We start from the raw sequence: 19,975 nt of genomic DNA, 5'->3' as shown, positions 1-19,975 counted from the left end.
CACAGTTATTCACAGGTTTATGGCTGCGACGTATTGTCGTCTAACCACACCTGTGACTTCACTTCATATTTTCATGCACTTACCTTCACAAGTTCGAAACAGAAAGCCACAGGATATTACTATTATTATTATTATTATTATTATTATTATTATTATTATTACTATTATTATTATTTGTTAAATTTCCTGCATTTCAGTTGAACCCATTCCTCATTGTTCCATTGTTAACTGTTAAGTGTTTAAACATCTCATTTATTTCCGAGACTGAAAAGTCATGTCTTGAGTATATACTTGATGCATTTTTGTTAACTGCGTCTTTCAGGATATCCAAACAGGATCAACCAAACAGGTTGAGCGACCCTAGGTTATTAATTTTTATACCTTATAATCAACCATACACCAGTTAATGGAGACTTGTTTGGCGACCAGGAACACCACCAAGGCCTCTCAGAGCGAAAACAATTTGAAGCAGTTCAGTGACTTCAGGTGAAACTTTGTGGATGTCAACTGCGCTGGCATCCACAGCAGCTCCAAGGATCTACCTAGGTCTGATTGTGTGTGGGGGGGGGGGGAGGACTTTGAGTCCTGTCTCCACAATAGGGACTTGTGTGAGGTGTTACTAGATGAGTGGCCGAAAGGGAGAAATGAGTGTCACAAAGTAAACACTGGCGGTTGGTGATATCAACAAGCAAGATGGCGGCCGGCACCAACCCAAATATTTTTGAGGGCTTCAAGAAAGAGGGTCTCAATGTAGCTTACACCAATAAAACTAATGTGGAAAACTGAAGAAGAAAATGTGAAAATACGAAGAGAAATACGAAGCTTAACAGCGATGATAAAGGCGTGGAAGGAAGAAAGAGAAGAGGGTGGTGACAATGTAAAACAAATATCCAGTAATATAACAGGGATGAAACAGAGGGAGATGGAAAGAAAAAAAAAATTGAGAGAAGTGACAAAATAGTGGGAAAACACGAAATACTGTGAAGAAATTGAGAAACTGAAGGAAGAGAACGAAGAGTTAAAGAAAACTTTGCAAGAGAGAGAAGTTAGAGTTAGGGAAGTGAAAGTTAGTGACAGGAAGTAAAAATGGAAAGAAGAGAGAGAACAACAACAAAAGTTGGACATGGAGGAGGTAATAAGGCAACAGCAACAGGAACACAATAATGATATGGAAAAGGAAGTGATTAAAATAATAAAGGAAAAAAGTAATCTTGTGAGAGAGACAGTACAGAGAAAGATGTGTTTGGAGTCAAGAAGAATCTACCCATGAAAACAGCTAGAGAAAAAGAAGGGAAAAAGGCTAAGGGAATTTTAACAGAAGTGGCGGAGCGAAGAGAGGGAATAATCGAACAAATTGAAGAGGTTTACTGGATTGGAAAGTACGACAAAAATGGAACAAGACAAATTAAAATAAGATTCATGTCACTAACAGCAGCAGAACATGTCTTTCAAATAACAATAAAACTGCCAAAAGTAGAAAGAATGAAGGAAATGTGGATAAAAAGAGACGTGAACGAAAAAGAACCAATATGGGATATGATTAACAACTCATTGAGAGGAAAAGTACCAAGGGAATGGAAAAATTAACATAGCGCCAGGAAACAAAGGGGGAAATAAAATGGAACCATTGAATTATAGACAGGTGTCACTAACAAGTATTATAAGCAAGCTTTGTGAAATAGTAATTAAAGACAGATGAGTGGAATATTTAGATGAAAAGATAATTACAGAAAAGCAATTTGGATTCAGGAAAGGGAGATCCTGTGTCACAAATCTACGGAGCTTCTATACGAGAGTAATAGATGGAGTGCAAGAGAGGGACAGATGGGTTGATGCGGTATACCTGGATCTAAAAAAAAAAAAAAAAAAAAAAAAAAAAAAAACATGCGATAAAGTTTCCCACAAAAGCCTTATATGGAAGCTTGAGAATGGAGGAGGACTAAAGGAGCAACATTGAGATGGATGAAGGATTATTTACAAACAAGGAAAATGAGAACAGTAATCAGAGACATAAACTGAAGTTGGCACAAAGTGACAAATGGGGTAACACAAGGATCTGTATTGGCTCCTATTATGTAAAAAAAAAAAAAAAAAAAAAAAAAAAATATATATATATATATATATATATATATATATATATATATATATATATATATATATATATATATATATATATATATATATGTATATATATATATATATATATATATATATATATATATATATATATATATATATATATATATATATATATATATATATATATATATATTATATGACAGGATCTAAATAGTTATGTAAACCTTTTTGTTGATGAAGCAAAAATAATGAAAATAACAAAGGATGAAAATGACTGCAAGGAGTTATAAAAATATATCAACAAGATACATGCATGGTGTCAAAGACGAAAACTAGAATTCAATGCCAGAAAATGCCATGTGTTGGAAATAGGAAAAAGTAAAAAGAGACCCTCATGGAAGTATAAAATGGGAGGAGAAATAATAATGAAAAGTAATGAAGAAAAGATTTGGGAATAATGATCCAGGACACACTATCACCTGAAAGACACATAAACAGGATATTCAGCTCTACATACAGCATGTTAACAAACATTAGGGTAGCATTTAACTATTTAGATAAAGAAATGATGAAGAAAATTATAACAAGCATGATATGACCTAAATTGGAATATGCAGCAGTAGTTTGGGTTCCACATAGAAAAAGAGATATACGGGAACTGGAAAGAATACAGAGGATAGTGACAAAGATGGTACCAGAATTGAAAGACTTAAGCTATGAAGAAAGATTTGAAGAGATGGGTTTACCAACACTACAAGAGAGAAGAGAGAGACCTGATAATAATGTGCAAATTAGTAAACAATATAGAAAGAATAGGAAGAAATGACTTAGTACCCAAGATGGAGGAGGGAGAGAGACAGAAAATAAAGAAGAGTGGATATTTAAGTGAAATCAAGAAATGCAGCTTCCCGCATAGAATTACTGGAATCTTGAGTGACTTGAAGGAAGACGTGGCTGTGGCAAACAGTGTACATGTGTTTAAAGAGAAACTGCATAAATATGATTATGGAGACAGGACAAATTGAACTTTGGCTTGTGTCCTGTACAATACAACTAGGTAAACACACACACACACACACACACACACACACACACACACACACACACACGAATAAATTTGTATTGACTCCAAGCACTGATTATATAGAACCTGTTTGTGTGATCATGGGTCCAAACAAAGAAAATTTTTTATTGGAAAAAAAAAAAAACTTATTATATACTAATGGAATGAAAGGAAGCTGATATCCCCCAGTATCATTATTAACCACGTACTAAATCTCCCTATGTACTGTTACTTACCTCCAGTAATAACAGCAGGAAGCTCCATAAGGAGGCTGCAACATTTTTTTTATGAAAATGCATGAAAATAAAAAAATTCTTTACGTAATGGAAAGAAAATATTGGATTGGAGTCTCTCTCTCTCTCTCTCTCTCTCTCTCTCTCTCTCTCTCTCTCTCTCTCTCTCTCTCTCTTTTTAAATGAAAAAAATAAATGCATGGGAATAGAGACAAACACATTATGTATTGCAGGCATTATTACTCGTGAATAAAGCTTTCTCACAATTCGGTGAGGCATGATGACTGGTACTGGCAGGGGGAGGGGGAGGGGGAGTTTGGGTGAGTGAGGGAGGGGGGTGGGTGAGGAAGCACTCGAAAAACTAGATATGCTTTTGATATTTTTTGAAAAGTCGTGTGCAGATACGTACTTGTGTACCTTTAGCTAGTCTGTTACATTCACATCCATACTCTGCGATCAGTCATGTCCAAGAGTGTAGAAAAATGAGAATGATACATGATTGAGGGTTTTGTACAAAGAGAGAAAAAAAATTCACTCCTAAGAATTACAAACTGACATACTTTATTTCTTACCATTGGCATGAATAGCCACTTTTTACAAGCCCTGGGATTGTGGATATCTTATGATGCCTAATAATACCAACTTTCTCTTCATAAAATAAAGAACAACAGTTAACAATGCTAAAAGTACCACTGCATTTATTTTCTTGATCAACCACCTTGAGGGATGTCAGTGTCAAGGCCCCACAACACACTACCAATGTATAAACAACTCTACACAGTCTGCTCTGTCTGGGGGATTGTGTCACCAATCCAAAACATCACTTCAACTTAAATCAGTACTCCATGGTACTCATAATTAATGGTTTAGCTAAGATGAAGGAAATGACAACATTGTGAACACAGAAAAGTGATGATAAAAAGAAACCAAGCAATCAAATGAAGCCCAAAAGCTACAGCATAAAATACAATGTCAGGAGCTAATGAAAAATGAAGTGATGAACTTAATGGGTACATCAGCCACTTCAAGTTCATCAAGTGAGATTACAGCTTACATAATTATTCTCAAAACAAGGTTTTAAAGACACACTATACAATGATTTAACTTTTTTACAAACTACATGAAGAGCAGCTGCATGAACTAGCAGCGAGCACTGGCAGCGGCAGCAGCAACGGCAGCAGCAGCAGCAGGGCAGACAGTCACCCCAGGAGGGTTGGTAGGCACCAGAGGCTCTCACACCCTTGAGCAACACGTCTTGCTGACACCTACACTCAGAGTCAGTGGTCTTCAGACACACTCAATGATGGCAGTAAAGTACACAAAAGAAAGAACAAGCCATACAGAAAGAGGCACAATATGTATTAAGTTTTATACTATCAGTCCAAGCCTAACTTATAAAATGACAGTAGTACAGTACCTGCTCTCCCTGGTCCATATGGTACACTTTTTGCTTGGCCACACTTTTTGATTGTATGATGACAATATGATACTATACACATTCTAACAAATAAGATTAAAACTGTATGATGATGCCTAAACACTTAAAACAAATATTTCATGCATACAAAAGTTCCAACTACATCATATTTCCAAGAATGGAGAACCAATACTGAATGCATCAGACTGCATGTGGTTGAGTGTAGGCGTCCAGCACCCTCATGCCCAGGCCAACGGCAACACTTGCCACCTGCACCACTCATCCACATACACACTTACAACAACACCAGACTCACAGGGGGTGGCACCTTCCAGGCCTAACCTTAACCTGCTTCCCTGGCATGCGCCAATCACCCCTCAGTCTGTGTGACACTCTCCACACTCTGTCTGTTGGCCCTGGCATGATGAGCCCATTATGTGTTTCACACCCAAACCTGTCACAGGAGGTACTGGCTGACTCAGGGACTCTTCTTGACCACTTCCAATGTGAATGTCAGTAAAAAAGTTTAAATATCTAATATCTTTGAACAGATTTACAGGGCTATGAACAATAGAGTATTATGCCGTGTGCATCAATAACTTTATCCCAGTATACGTTGTGTTGAATACATTATCACAGTTTCGATAGCAATTAGTGTATTGTACACAAAAAATGTGCAAAAAAAGTGGAGCTACTGTGCATATCAAGGAACACACTTGCATTTGTATCAAAATGAAGCTGTGAACATTTTTGGCTCAGGAACAGATGCATATGTGTTCAGAGAAATTTTCTTAATTACCATATTGAAAATACTGCATAGTGCTTCAGCAAAACTGTGGATCATTATAGTTCACTACTGGTCATGAGAGGGAAGTGAATAGTAACAATTGAACCCATATAACAGCTGAATATGTAAATCATGTAAGTGTGAAGACTTACTTCACTGTAGAATCAGAACACAGATGCAGTGCATTAATGAAGACTTAGGTCCGTATTTGAAGACACCTTGCTCTCTCATCAAGACTGACTTCAAAGGCCATGGAAATGATTAGTTAGATTCTGATAGGTGTCTTTTTTCCACTCCAGTCATGATAATACCTTTGAAAATTCTAATAACTTCCACTAGAGCTTGATGAATGGAATGAAGACAAGATGCCACAATGCTTGAGAATATGGACCCAGTGGTGGTATTGTAAGCAGAACAATTTTGTGATGCTTCCTGAACACATACTTGTTCCCAAAAAAATGCTGCAGTTGTGAGTTAGTGTTGCTGAGTGTTGATGCCACTTGATTAATGGTAAAAAAAAAAAAAAAAAAAGACAAAAGCTCCATACAGGCCATAGACTTAACTTATGTCTGAAATGAATGTATAAAAAAATTGGAAGTCATTGCTGTTGCATAGTTTTGCAATATACTGTTGATTTGTTAACAGATGAGTGTGTGACAACTTCATGAGTCAAACATAAATAAGAATATGGCCAAAACAGTAACAGCAATAATAGCTTTTTGAGCATTATTAAAATTTTGTTAGATATCTTGCAACTCTTATTTCATGTAAAAAACATAATCTATACAATACAGTAATGCTCTTTAAAGCTCCACACACTACCAAAAGGCTTAGAGTTGTGAAGTTTCCACACATTCCAACACTGTCTTATCTACATAGACTTTATCATACTTGTTCTTTAAATTGAAATCTACAAATGACAGCCATTTAAAACTCTGAATCTAATACTATTACTGTATTTACATCTACATTCCTACTTCTATTTAAAAAAAAATCATTAAATCTACATTTCTACATCTACATCTAACATACATCTTCTCTATAATTTAGTTCTCAATCACTGTGACAGATGACAACTTGCCCATTATAGTGAATCTTATTAGGTCACTGCTAAGGTTCACTGGGGATTATAAATGTAGAGATGAAGAAATACAACTTAAAGAATACATGATGTCTGAATGCTAAAAACAAAAAAATAGAGTCTTAAGCAGGTGGTAATTTTGGTTGTTATCCTCAAATAAACAGGAAGGTCTATGACATAAAAAAAAAAAAAAAAGAAGAAGAAAGGTCAACCATTACCTGAGCAGTTTATATAAAAGATTTATCATGTAACTTCTTAGAAATTAATACCAGAGCTCTATAGGGAGAAAAAAAAAAAATAAATAAATAAAAAAAAAATAAAATAAAATCATGGATAAATAATACATCAGAATATAAATCACATTAAAACATGACAGCGATAAAAAATAAACATATATTAAAATTTTTACTTACCACTGTTAAAAAGTTTGCTGTTATAAAGAAGAAAATAGTATACATTGGTTTCAGTTATGTGGCTACAACTAATTAATGTTTCACCTCATTGTATGTTTACTATGTCAAAATATATCAATGAAAAGTTGTACAGAAAAAGAGACTACTTTCTTTATCAATGATTGGGATATTGTGTGATGCTGATTTTAACCCATAAAATACTACCTGCCACATGGACAGACAGGGAACTGATCAGTATTATGCAGTGAGTATTTCCTTCATAAAACAGTAATTTCTTTGTAGCACATCCCTTCAATGCTGATAATGAGGATTTCTCTGCCACATCATTGTTGAAGGCATGTGCTACAAATTAATGAAAAGAGTTCATAAAGGTAAAGCTCTCTGTGTTATACCAAGTTAAGACTGTCTGCCTTTCTGAGTAGTGTTTGAGGGATGTAGTCAACCTAGGCAATAGGATTGTGTAATACTTTCTGGCATGTGGCCAATAGCACCAGTATTCATCATTTGTAGGTACACTCTCACTGACTCATTATACACCCTCATTATCTCATCACTTTCTGTGGAATGTTTTATGAATCATAATTATTTTTGTTCTGTTTGACGTGCTGGTGGTGACTGCACGTGTGATCCAAAGGTTGTGTGTCAGAATTTATAATGTTATGTCACAGTAACTTGGTGGTAAAAAGAAGAAAAAAAAAAAAAAAAAAAAAAAAAAAAAACCTGGACTTTAAGTTTCAGTTAACCTTGCTAAGATTCATTACAGTGTCAGCTGCCTCTCCCAATACAAAAATGTTTTCTTGCACTACCAAAAAATTATTCATAGACTCCATGAGAGAATTCGAGCATGTGTGCTTTATTTCTTTGAATTTCTCTAAATACATATATTATCTGACTACAAACCTATAAATCAAGCTATTATCTCAAATACTTTTATAAAACAGAACAGCCATACAGTTACACCTTCACCTTGGTGGTCAAATCAACACAAAACATCACCACTGGAAATATATATATGAAAATATTTCAAAATGTGCATGGGATATTGAGTCTGACTTTGAGGTAAGATGATGACTATTAAAAATACTCTCCTTTCTGGTGGCATTCTTTAAATATGTATTAAAAGTTATATAGAACTTTATCATTCTCTTGAATTCTCCCCTAAACAAAGTTCTGTACAGGCAAATATGTATTGAGTGCAGTCACCACTTTAACTTGCAAAAATAGGTCTTTAGATTATGGTAGATTAGGTAAAGGTGTACATGATGCTGTTCCTATAACTAAATTTTGGTAAGGGACTAATCAGCAACTAGACCAACTTTCGGATCTCTCTGGCAGCCTGTATGACGGAGGTGGGGTAGTTCCTCAGCTCCTGCGCTAACCTCACGCCGCCCACTGAGAATATTGATTGATCTGCAGGAGGGAGACATCAAGACATCATATCATTCCAGTATAAATACAACCAGTGTTTTTATTTATAAAGTTGACAGAAAAAAAAACTATATGCATTAATCATATATTTTGTGCATACTTAAAACTTGAATATTGCTTACATTGCCAAGGAAAGACATCAGTTCAGTATAATGTAATTTCTTTCAGATATTTTGACCTTCTCATTACAACAAAAGATACACATACATTAATGATCATATAGAAATATGTATACTTTTCCACACAGAGCAACAGACCAATGAGATGTAATATTAATGGAAGTCATGTGTAGAAATAACATATGTAAAAATATGATAATTTGGTATTCAAAAATAGGGCATTACAAACTTGACTCAGTCCTTTAAAATACTTGAAATAGGTATAAATTATTTCCTCAGCAAGTTAGTGATGTTACTCTTAATGAGAAGAAGAGGCTTGGTGGTTACCTGCATCTAACTCATATATTTGTTGTGGAAGATCATCAAAATAGGTGTGTCTGAGGGCTGCCTCTGAGGATATTCTCTTGTTGGGTTGTATCTGAAGCAAAAAAAAAGTATTCAGTAATGTGACTGCAACATGCATGGGATGATTGTTTGGATTCATTCACATAAAATCATAAACAATTTCTCACAACATAATGGCAAATACATAGAGAGTCTGCAAATAAAAAAATCAATAAATAATTACATTAGCTTTAAAAAGCCTCTGACTACCAACACACACACACACACACACACACTACCTCCTGGCCACAGGTATTCAGACAGGGAGCCACAAACCTGTAGGAACTGCATGGCGAGGGACTCAGCGTGGGGAATGTCGTTGAGTCTGGGGAACACGGTGGCCAGCCTGCGGGGCCGGTGCAGGACCAAGCGGTGGGGCTTGTAGTTAGGCAGCTGCGTCACCCCTGTCCACGTCTCTTCCGTTGGGGTTCCAACAACCTTAAAAAAAAAAAAAAAAAAAAAAAAAAAAAAAAAAAAAAAAAATCAGCAAAATGCATTCTAACTTCACTTCAAGTTTCTAAAACAGCACTGCCATATAAGTAGTGACTAGGAGTATGAAGGAGACAAAATTATTTCAGAACCTTGATGGTCATCATGGTCCTGCTGCGTGAGGCGCTGCCCTGTTCTGTCATGGGTTTGATCTTGCCTGACTATGGCCTCTCAAGGTTAAACATTTATCCCACTTTCAGGTCAATTTCTCTGTGCTTCTAAGCCAAAAGAGTGTCCAACAGGAGACACACTGCATTAGCCTAGTGGCAAGTGTTAAGGGCCACCAATAAGTAATATGTAGTTACATTTTTCAAGCTGTCACAGAGTGGCTGAAGAACACCCACATGCTCCCTATCAACCAATTTGTATGAAGTACAATGCATATATATATATATATATATATATATATATATATATATATATATATATATATATATATATATATATATATATATATATATATATATATATATATATATATATATATATATATATATATATATATATATATATATATATATATATATATATATATATATATATATATATATATATATATATATATATATATATATATATATATGATCTATTGGTCTATGGTACTGGGAATGTATAAGGCGCTGTGTTTCCGTTCCATGTCCGGGGTTCAGTCCCCACCTGAGGCCTCTCATAGCTACACATCTACCTTGCCTTCACATAAATTTCTCAGTGTTCCTCTGAATGGATCAAGAAGAGCCTGACATCTGCCAACACAAATTTGGGAATGTGAAGAATAGAACACAAAAAAATCCTTGTACATTATCCTGTCTTACATGATTTACAAGAGATATTTAACATATACATAAGTAATACCTTAAATATCTTATCTAGCTGGTCCTGTATGTCTCTGACTCCTGGAAAAGCTGGCACACCAGTGATCATCTCAGTGAAGATACAACCCACGCCCCACATGTCCAGGGAGGTGGAGTAGTCTGTGGAGCCCAGGAGCACGTCTGGGGGCCGGTACCACAGCGTCACTACCTCATGGGAGTAGGTATGGGAAGGGACTGACTTGGCCCGTGCCAGACCTGAAAATTATGGCTTGACTTCAGTTCCTGTTCATCACAAACAAGCCAATCAATCAGTCAATAAAGCGACCTTTAATACATACAGCTGCTGCTATGGCACAACATGAAGGGTAGTGATGAGTAGTGCGGGGTGACTATGGGGATGATACCACGTGGTGATGCGTGATGACAGGTGCAAAGGAAAGTGATGGATGGGATGTTGATGGAAGGTGGTGATGACTGATGATGGTGTGACAACTGATAGTGTTGTGACTGTGCGAAGAACTACATTTTCTGTTACCAACCACTGAAAAAATAATCTATTACAAATATAGAGATGATCCTGACCGGGGAATGAATCCAGATCCCACGAGCTAGAGGGAACAACCCTTATCATCTTGAATCTAGAGGTTCTGGACAAAACTGAGTTAATTTACAACGAAAACTAAAGAAACATTCAATCAACACACAAAAATTCTGCAGAGAAATAGTTATGCATCAAAGTAAAGCACGAAGAAGCTGGAGGAGGAGGAGGAGGAGGAGGAGGAGGAGGAGGAGGAGGAGGAGGAGGAGGAGGAGGAGGAGGAGGAGGAGGAGGAGGAGAAAAAGAAGAAGAAGAAGAAGAAGAAGAAGAAGAAGAAGAAGAAGAAGAAGAAGAAGAAGATGATGATGATGATGAAGATGAAGAAGACAAAGAAAAAGAAGGAAGGGTTTATTTTTGAAAATGGGATGGGATATAGCTTACTATGGAAAAATGTACAAGAAAGATGAACAGCTTACCGAAGTCCGCAATTTTTAGCTCGCCAATCTCCGAGATGAGGAGGTTCTGCGGCTTGATGTCCCTGTGCAGGATGCGGCGGCGGTGGCAGTAGGACAGGCCCCGCAAGAGTTGGAAGAGCAATAACTTGACGTTCCTGGGATGCAGCCCCCCGCCGTGCTTCTCGAGGTACTGCGACAAATCTGTGTGCTGCAAAAGAAAGAGCATAACAGACTTATTTGTCTCTCCTCCGCTAAGGATGAATTTTACAAACCCTTCTCTTTTTTCAGAAACACAAGTCCCTTTCGTGTTTACAAGATACATGAAGTGCTAATCACGATATTCTTAGACTGTAATTTACTTGAAAATCAAAAGAAAACTGGGCTTGGAAAATGAATCTAAACTTCTTATTTTTGTCTACAATGTATACTTGTACTTAGAGAAGGCAGACGCAGTCACGCACACGAAGGAAAGATGGTCTCGAAGAAGATAAGCGATTATGGTGTATATATGCGTAACAACAACAATGGATGAATGAATGAATGAATTAATAATCTAATAAAAGGTAGAAAGAGAAAACTTATGAACACGGAAACTAACAGTTAAAAGGACGCGGCAAGAAACTCAACAAGAGGAGATAAATATATGCAGAAGTACGGTTTTCCAGCCACCAATAGAAATGAAACGCATTACTAGAGAAAGCTGTGTGCATACAATAAACAAGTATTCGAAAAAAAAAAAAAAAAATTTGGTGTTAAAAATGGGACAATGTGAGCTTGAGTCAATACTGTTAAGATGCAAATACATGAATATGGTCAGGTAAACACACAGGCTTCACTTACCACATACTCGAAGACAAAGGTGAGTGTCTCTCTCGTGTGGATAATGTCGTGGAGGGTGACGATGTTGGCGTGTTTGAGCTGCTTCAGGAGAGACGCCTCCCGAATGGCAGTGAAAGGCGCGCCCTCCTCCTCTTGTAACCGGATCTCCTTCAGCGCCACCACCTGGTTCGTCAGGCTGCGGGGGAGGGAAGGCTGAGGTCTCGGAACACTGTTGCCACTGCGCCATGACCGATATGTTGCAAGGATTATAAGTGGTTACTGACACTCAATAACATTTTCAAATTTACTTAATACTATTTATCTTACAGGTCACCATGAAGACCCTTGGATTCTGCCTGTACGTAATGTAGGGTCAGTGTAGGGTCACTACACCTTCAGTTCACGACACCATAACCTCCTTAGGATACGAGAATCTATTCCAAACCAAGAAAAATTAAAGCCACGCAAGGCTCGACTCTTCCTTCTCTGTTTTATGTGAAGTAATTAATGCGCCACTCATACCTAATCTTACCTTCATTTCATCACACCCTAAGCTCCCTAGGATACGCGAACATATTCTAAACTATTCAAAAAATAAATAAATAAAAAAAAATAAAATAAATTAAATAAAACCATGCAAGGCTCGATTCTTCCTCTGTTTCCTTACGCGGGAAAGGTCATTAAGATTCTGCAGACGTAAGGGGGGGAGGGAGGGGGCAGATGAGAGGCGGCGAGGGCTATCAACAGGAGTGTATATACTCGTACACAGAAGGTAATATCGCCTCTAACACTATGAAGACACGTGTACTGATAAATAAAAACAAAATATGGAGGGACTTTCGAAGATTAGAAACATTAAAAAAATAAAAAAATAAATAAAAATAAGAACTCAAAATTTACTAAAACTGTGGACGAAGAATAAAAGAACTGTAAATGATGGGAGTCACAGAGGAAGATGCAAAAGACAAAAAGAACTGAAGGAGACTCATACTTGGCGCCAACCCCTCACTCTAGAGAGAGAGAGAGAGAGAGAGAGAGAGAGAGAGAGAGAGAGAGAGAGAGAGAGAGAGAGAGAGAGAGAGAGAGAGAGAGAGAGTTCGACATGGCAGGGTGCCGTAGCAAAGGCAATACTGTGCTATTTAATTATGGGGATCAGGATAACTAAGAGCAGAAAAGACCTAGAAGGAAAAAAAAAGTGTCGGTGAAGGTTATTCGAATTCAAAGGCAAAGGAAGTGGTTACTTGCTCATAAATTTTAATACCTAACACTGCCCCCTTCACGCCAGCAGGACACGCTTACAACCAGCGAAGATAGTGTGATTATAGGAAGAATTAAAGACTATTACATGATACCAGTTAGTAATATAAGAATTTAAGAGCAGAGGCGGTTGTCTTGATAAATTATTCCGAATATATATTCCGTTGAGAGAAGAAGAGGAGAAAGAGGAGCAGAAGGGGATGTTGACATGATGTTGATTGACAGGCAGAAAGACAGACGGACTGACGCACGGAGGGACGCCACACACATACATACGAATTTCTATCTCTGTTTGTAAATACTAGGACCGCATTCTTATATGTGTCGGCGCCTCACATATTCTTAGCACTCTTGACTCTTGACGGGGGAAGCTTTGAGGACTCCAGTGATGGTTTGACAAGGATTCTGCATCACTGACAGGAAGATAATACCAGTGAAAACCCGACTAATTATTTGGGTGATCTTTGAAAACGGTCCTTACGAGAGAATTATCTTTAAGAAAATGAGATGTTTTCCTTCATGTAGTCACTAGTTGTTAACCTTGAGGTGTCCTTTACTTTCCTTAAGCAGTCCTGTATACTTTCTCTGGGTAGTCCTTAATTTCCCTGTCAAGTCTTTCACTTCTCCTCAGGCCACCAGTAACACTAATTCTCGTTCGCTCTCTCTCTATCAACACCACCGCGTCATTAACTCATCAACAATTCCCTCACTCTCTTTGCCTAAACTTAGAAGACGTGTCACATAAATTCGGTCATTCAAATCTTCCACTTATTTTCATTTATCTGTTTACTTTTTTCTTTTCTTTTCTGAAGCTAAACCTGGAAGACATAAATTCATTCCCTTCACTTTTTTTTTTTTTTTTTTTTTGGATTGGTATTTTGCTCCAGACTATTTCAGGAATAATCCCGTGAAAAATATGGGAGGCATTTCAGGAGACAGGGAGAAAGGGAGAGAGGGAGAGAGGGAGAGGGGGAAGGTAGTGGATGTAGGAAAGAGAGAGAGAGAGAGAGAGAGAGAGAGAGAGAGAGAGAGAGAGAGAGAGAGAGAGACAGAGAGAGAGAGAGAGAGAGAGAGAGAGAGAGAGAGAGAGAGAGAGAGAGAGAGAGAGAGAGAGAGAGAGAGAGAGAGAGAGAGAGAGAGAGAGTGTGTTAAAGGCGTTGTAGGCTGACCGACTCTCTCTCTCTCTCTCTCTCTCTCTCTCTCTCTCTCTCTCTCTCTCTCTCTCTCTCTCTCTCTCTCTCTCTCATTAGGCGGCTCTCTGTTAATACTATACTTTCTTTATCAGCTTCCTTGTTCCCCCCTGCTTTCATTTCTCGTCTTCTCATTCTTTATTAACTTTATCAGACCATTGCTTTACTTTGATACACTAATGCATATAACACACACCACACACACACACACACACATACTCTCCCTCTCTCTCTCTCTCTCTTTGTCTCTCTCTCTTTCTCTCAATATACAAGCGAGGTAACTTCTTCACATTCTAACTCAGTAATTTAATATTCACTGAAAATATAAAGACAAAGCATAAGAAATTCTATATATTATGTGGAGAGAGAGAGAGAGAGAGAGAGAGAGAGAGAGAGAGAGAGAGGAGAGAGAGAGAGGAGAGGAGAGAGAGGAGAGAGAGAGAATCCTCAACAACGTCCTCTAGTCAAAGAAAAACTTGTCGGGATAAGACGTCGATGCTTCAGAGCAGGAGCCGCACACTCCACCAACACTCACTTGCTGTAGCCTTTGTACACAGTGGCGTAGGAACCCTCGCCCAGCTGGTCCAACTTCATGTAGGCTTCTGTCCTCCCGAAAGGCGAGTCACCCTGGAAAGAAAATGACAAGGTGAGAGTCAGTTTAGCTCGTAAGGTAAATAAGTGTTAACCAAGAGTAGAAATAATAATAATAATAATAAAAAAAATACAAATTAGTTAATATGAATCATGAATGATAAATATTAAAAAGACTGCATTGATTATGTGTTATTTGTAGGTAATCCCTTGAATGCGGAAATGTCCGAGAAAATTCTTGGTATTATTTCTTCATAAAAAAAAAAAAAAAAAATTAGTCGTATGGGGAGCGAGAGTTACACCGCAAGTATCAAACTGATCTGAGAGGTGCAAGTTTTACTGAGGATAAGAACATAAGAAGATAAGAAAATAAAGAAAGCTGCAAGAAGCCATCAGCCCTACACGTGGCAGTCCCTTCTTGAAACATACCTACGTACAATAATGAAATAAAGAAATATAGGAGAAAACAAATAAATAAATAAAGAAAGAAATAAAGAAAGAAAGAAAAAAAGGAAGAAAAAGAAAAGGCCTTGACATCCCTTCTTCCGAGAGACAATACCACACATAGTGAGAGGACGAAGAATAATAATATTACCAAACCCTCTTCCTTCGCCTCACGACACGCAGGGAACAGTCACCCTTACGAGAGGCTCAATCAGCGTTACGGTTTCCTGCACAAAATTCTCCACGATCGTTTAACACTTTGCTAAACATTTTTTTTTTTTTTCTCGCATAATGAAATACAAAATTTTAACCATTTTGTTTATGTACTAAGCCCTTAACTACGTAGTCACGTAGTATAGAAGAGACAAAATTCCCTTTTTCTACTGTGTCCACCCAAACATCTTTTCTATTTTTATACATTACGGCGCTCTGAATATAAACAAAGAAGGACAACAGCAGCAAACAAACGTGTAATATACTCTATTACTTAGCAATGAGAGAGGAGCCAGCAAGCGAAATATAAAAGCGAGGTGTGTGGGGGTGGGGGGAATGGGGGAGGCGTCACACAGCACTGGGCCTCTTTGTGTAGTCGCAAGGCCCAGCGAGAGGCGTTACTCGCTGCCCGCACGTCATCCTTCACTTGCCGGGTGCATAGGGCGGACGAGGCCAGCATTGTTATTGTGCGTGTGCTGATCATGAACGAGAGGTGTGGCTAGGGAGTGTGTGTTTGGGATGGGAATGAAGCTATTACTACTGTTACTACTGCTTCTACTACTACTACTACTACTACTACTACTACTACTACTAGGGATGTGTCTATGAAGTTCGTTGGTGTTGAGATGAGGATGAATCTACTACTAGTACTGTTACTACTATGATAGGATATAAGTAGAAGTAAAAAAAAAAAAAATGTAAAAAGCGTAATAATAAGGTAAATGTAAGAAATGTTCCCTATGAAATGTATTTGTGTGTTAGCTAAAAAAAACTTTTCTTTAATATACACTGAAAAAAAAAAAAACTATCTTTCTCTCATACACTAAAAGAAAGCCAATATATGTGACTAACCACACTAATGAAAGAAAAAAAAAGTAGATAAAAATAGAAGAAACAGAAGGCATATGACATCTATCAACTCTCAAAAAAGTAATAAAAAAAAGAGTAGCAATTATAATAAGAAATAAAAGGAAAAAATAGTACCAAATGAAAAAAAAAAGAACAGCAGCGATTACAGCAAAAGAGAATAAATTGTACCAAAAAAAAAAAAAAAAAAAAACAGCAATTAGAGCAAGAAGAGAACAAAAAATAGTCCCAAATGAAACTTAATCAAGAAGAAAAAGTATAGAAAAATCAGAGCTACCAAATAAAACTTAAGAAAAAAAAAATAATATCCCTTGGTTCATTTCCACTCATATTTACCACATAAAAATTACACCTTTCCTGCTTCCCTTGTTTTCCCGTGGCCTCCCTCCCTCCCTCCCTCCCTTGTCTTAATTTGCGGCAATTATGAATTCCTTTATTAAATACGGGACGAGAAGAAGCCTTGTTTTTATTAGTTAGCTCATATGAGAGAGAGAGAGAGAGAGAGAGAGAGAGAGAGAGAGAGAGAGAGAGAGAGAGAGAGAGAGAGAGAGAGAGAGAGAGAGAGAGAGAGAGAGAGTATTGAGATGCACCTCACTCACTGTACTCTGGAAGCCAACTTGTGACTCAGACATCTCGCTGCGCATACATAATTCTCTCTCTCTCTCTCTCTCTCTCTCTCTCTCTCTCTCTCTCTCTCTCTCTCTCTCTCTCTCTCACCTCCTAGGCCTATTTCGTCATCAAAACTGCGTGGTATCTTCCTTTACCTAATATAAAACTCTAACCTTCTATTTCAATACACATACGACGCTTTTTTCTCTTCCCTCCCTCTCTGTCTCACTTTACATTAATTTATACGCACAATCTCTATGCTAATTTCAATATCGTAAATCGCCTCTCCTTTAGCCCAGCGTTTTATTATAACTCTACTACTTTATTACGTATTCTAGGCTAATTTTATACTGCTGAGCTCAATAAATATTCAAACTACGAGTATCTCACTTTTCTCTCTCCCTACTCTTTTTTTTTTCTCTCTCTCATCCGTCGCTCTTTATCCTCTCCTTCATTTGTCGCTCCTTCATCATTCACAACTGCACGGAATTTTGAGGACATGCAAATGAAGGCCATTATCTGCTTTGCATACTAAATTATCTCTTAATCAGGCTGAGATGCGTCCGTCTCCTGCTGGCGTGTTATGAGGAGGAGCTGTTACGTGTCAAAGAACTATACTCTGAAACACTTCTGCGCCGTACCTCCACTACTTTCAAGGAGTCTAGATGGTCACAATGGTTTTTAAGGATATTTTTGTCATTCTGGCAACATTATTAATAAAATTTCTATATTATTAACAGGAAAAGCACGATTGAGAACCCGGCTACGCATCTCTGGCCTTTGAAAAGAGTCGTGGTGAGGGAGCACAGCGTTTCTGAATACGGCCCAGGGAAAGGCGTCTCGTCTCTCTCCCAGCAAAGCCTCTGTGCTGTCAAGGTGTGCTGGTGACTCCCCGCTGCCTGGGACTCAGGATTGTTGTACGAGTCGATTTGGTGCATCTAAGTGATTTAGTTATTGCCACGACTACCATCATCATCACTACTACGACTACGCTAGATACATCAACAACAACAACAACAACAACAACAACAATCACTACTACTACTACTACTACTACTACAACTACTACAACTACTACTACTACTACTACTATTGCTACTAACACTACTACTACTACTACTACTACTACTACTACTACTACTGTTATTAATTTCTTCTTATCACTATCACGATTATTATTATTATTATTATTATTATTATTATTATTATTATTATTATCATTAATATAACAACAACAACAACAACTACTACTACTACTACTACTACAGTTTATATTAATATATTAACTGCACTGAAAGGGGAAGATGCCTCGCGAATTTCGAGAGAACTGAGCCAATTTACCTCACTCACTCAAACACACACACACACACACACACACACACACACATATATATGACACGTTAAGTTCATGTGTTACTTTCGTTACTAATTTATCACTGTTTGTTGCTCTCAAACGTATATATGTTTGTCTTGCCACCTGTGTGTGTGTGTGTGTGTGTGTGTGTGCGGTCCGTGAGGCTATGCAATCAGCGCACACACTACTAAATATGGATGTGGAATCTGGAGGAGCAATGGAGGTGGTGGGGGAGGAGGGGAAGGGGAATGGGAAGGACGAGAGGATGGGAGTATGGTAGACGGGAAGGAGGTAGGAGGGTAAGGCGGTGATTGGTCGGGTGACGTGGAGGAGGAGGAGGAGGAGGAGGAGGACAAAGGGTGAAAATAGAAAAGGAAATGTGGAAGAAAGGAATGCAAAATAAAGACGACGACGACGAGAGAGAGAGAGAGAGAGAGAGAGAGAGAGAGAGAGAGAGAGAGAGAGAGAGAGAGAGAGAGAGCGCAATAGTGTCGCCTGCTTGCCTACGTACCCGCTTGCCTGCCTGCGTGGTGGAGTCAGCTGCTTTAAGCCCCCAAAATAACTAGGGGCAGCCCAACACCAATTAAGAAACAACGGCAAATGAAACTTAATGCTCCGTTCAATTCCCGCACCGCCTCGTTGCTTCGTGAGGCTTCGATGCTTCGGTCACGGCCGCTCGGGATTCACTGGGGGATCAGACGGTGCTATTTCGGCTTCGGTTACTGCTTTTTTTACTGGCCCTTTGGTGCGCTATTTGGCCCGCCGCGGAGAAACAGCAACGGGAAAGTAGAGGCGAAAGGAAGACGAGGAAAGGAAAGGAGAGAGGAGAAGGGCAGTGCAAGGTAAGGAAGTACAGAGAAGAATAGGAGGAGGATGGATAGGTCAGAGAAAATGGTGAAGGATGAGAGAAATTGTTAAAAAGGAAGAAAGAAAGGAAGGGAAGACGGATAAAGGAAATAGTTAAAGGCAAGAAGGAAGGAAGGAAAGAAGGAATGGAAGGAGAATATCGAAAGGGTAAGGTAATGCAAATTAAGAGTGAGGAAGAGGAAGAGGAGGAGGAGGAGGAGGAGGAGGAGGAGGAGGAGGAGGAGGAGGAGGAGGAGGAGGGGAAGATTAAGAGGAGGAGGAGAAGGAGAAATTGAAAGAGGACTAGGAAGACGATGCCAACAATAATGAAACAAGGAAGAAAGGAGTAAAATGAGACGACAAAGATAAAAAAAAAATATTAAAATGAGAAGAGAAAAAAAAAACGGTATAATAAAGTAGAGATAGAGAGGAAAACAATAAGAAAAGGAAAAGAGACGGTACGATTGTCACAAGAAGAAGAAGAAGA

At 38.1% G+C, this 19,975-nt stretch overlaps 1 protein-coding gene across 2 annotated transcripts in view; it reads right to left on the bottom strand.

The window, feature by feature from the left end:
* Positions 1–3,913: 3,913 nt before the first annotated feature.
* LOC135089563 (cyclin-dependent kinase 14-like) overlaps positions 3,914–19,975 on the bottom strand; it is a 117,850-nt gene continuing 101,788 nt past the window's right edge. For both annotated transcript variants that reach the window (XM_063985267.1, XM_063985266.1), the window contains 7 exons: positions 15,100–15,191; positions 12,139–12,313; positions 11,320–11,506; positions 10,346–10,560; positions 9,281–9,442; positions 8,948–9,038; positions 3,914–8,483 (listed from right to left, as the gene is read on the bottom strand). In XM_063985267.1, coding sequence (XP_063841337.1) covers positions 8,380–8,483; positions 8,948–9,038; positions 9,281–9,442; positions 10,346–10,560; positions 11,320–11,506; positions 12,139–12,313; positions 15,100–15,191 — 1,026 coding nt within the window. In that variant the 3' untranslated portion in view covers positions 3,914–8,379. The remainder of the gene's footprint in view (positions 8,484–8,947; positions 9,039–9,280; positions 9,443–10,345; positions 10,561–11,319; positions 11,507–12,138; positions 12,314–15,099; positions 15,192–19,975) is intronic.

Source organism: Scylla paramamosain, chromosome 33, assembly GCF_035594125.1.
Source record: "Scylla paramamosain isolate STU-SP2022 chromosome 33, ASM3559412v1, whole genome shotgun sequence".
NCBI lineage: Eukaryota > Metazoa > Arthropoda > Malacostraca > Decapoda > Portunidae > Scylla > Scylla paramamosain.
Note: the sequence above shows the minus strand (reverse complement) of the source record. Positions and strands in the feature narration are given on the sequence as shown.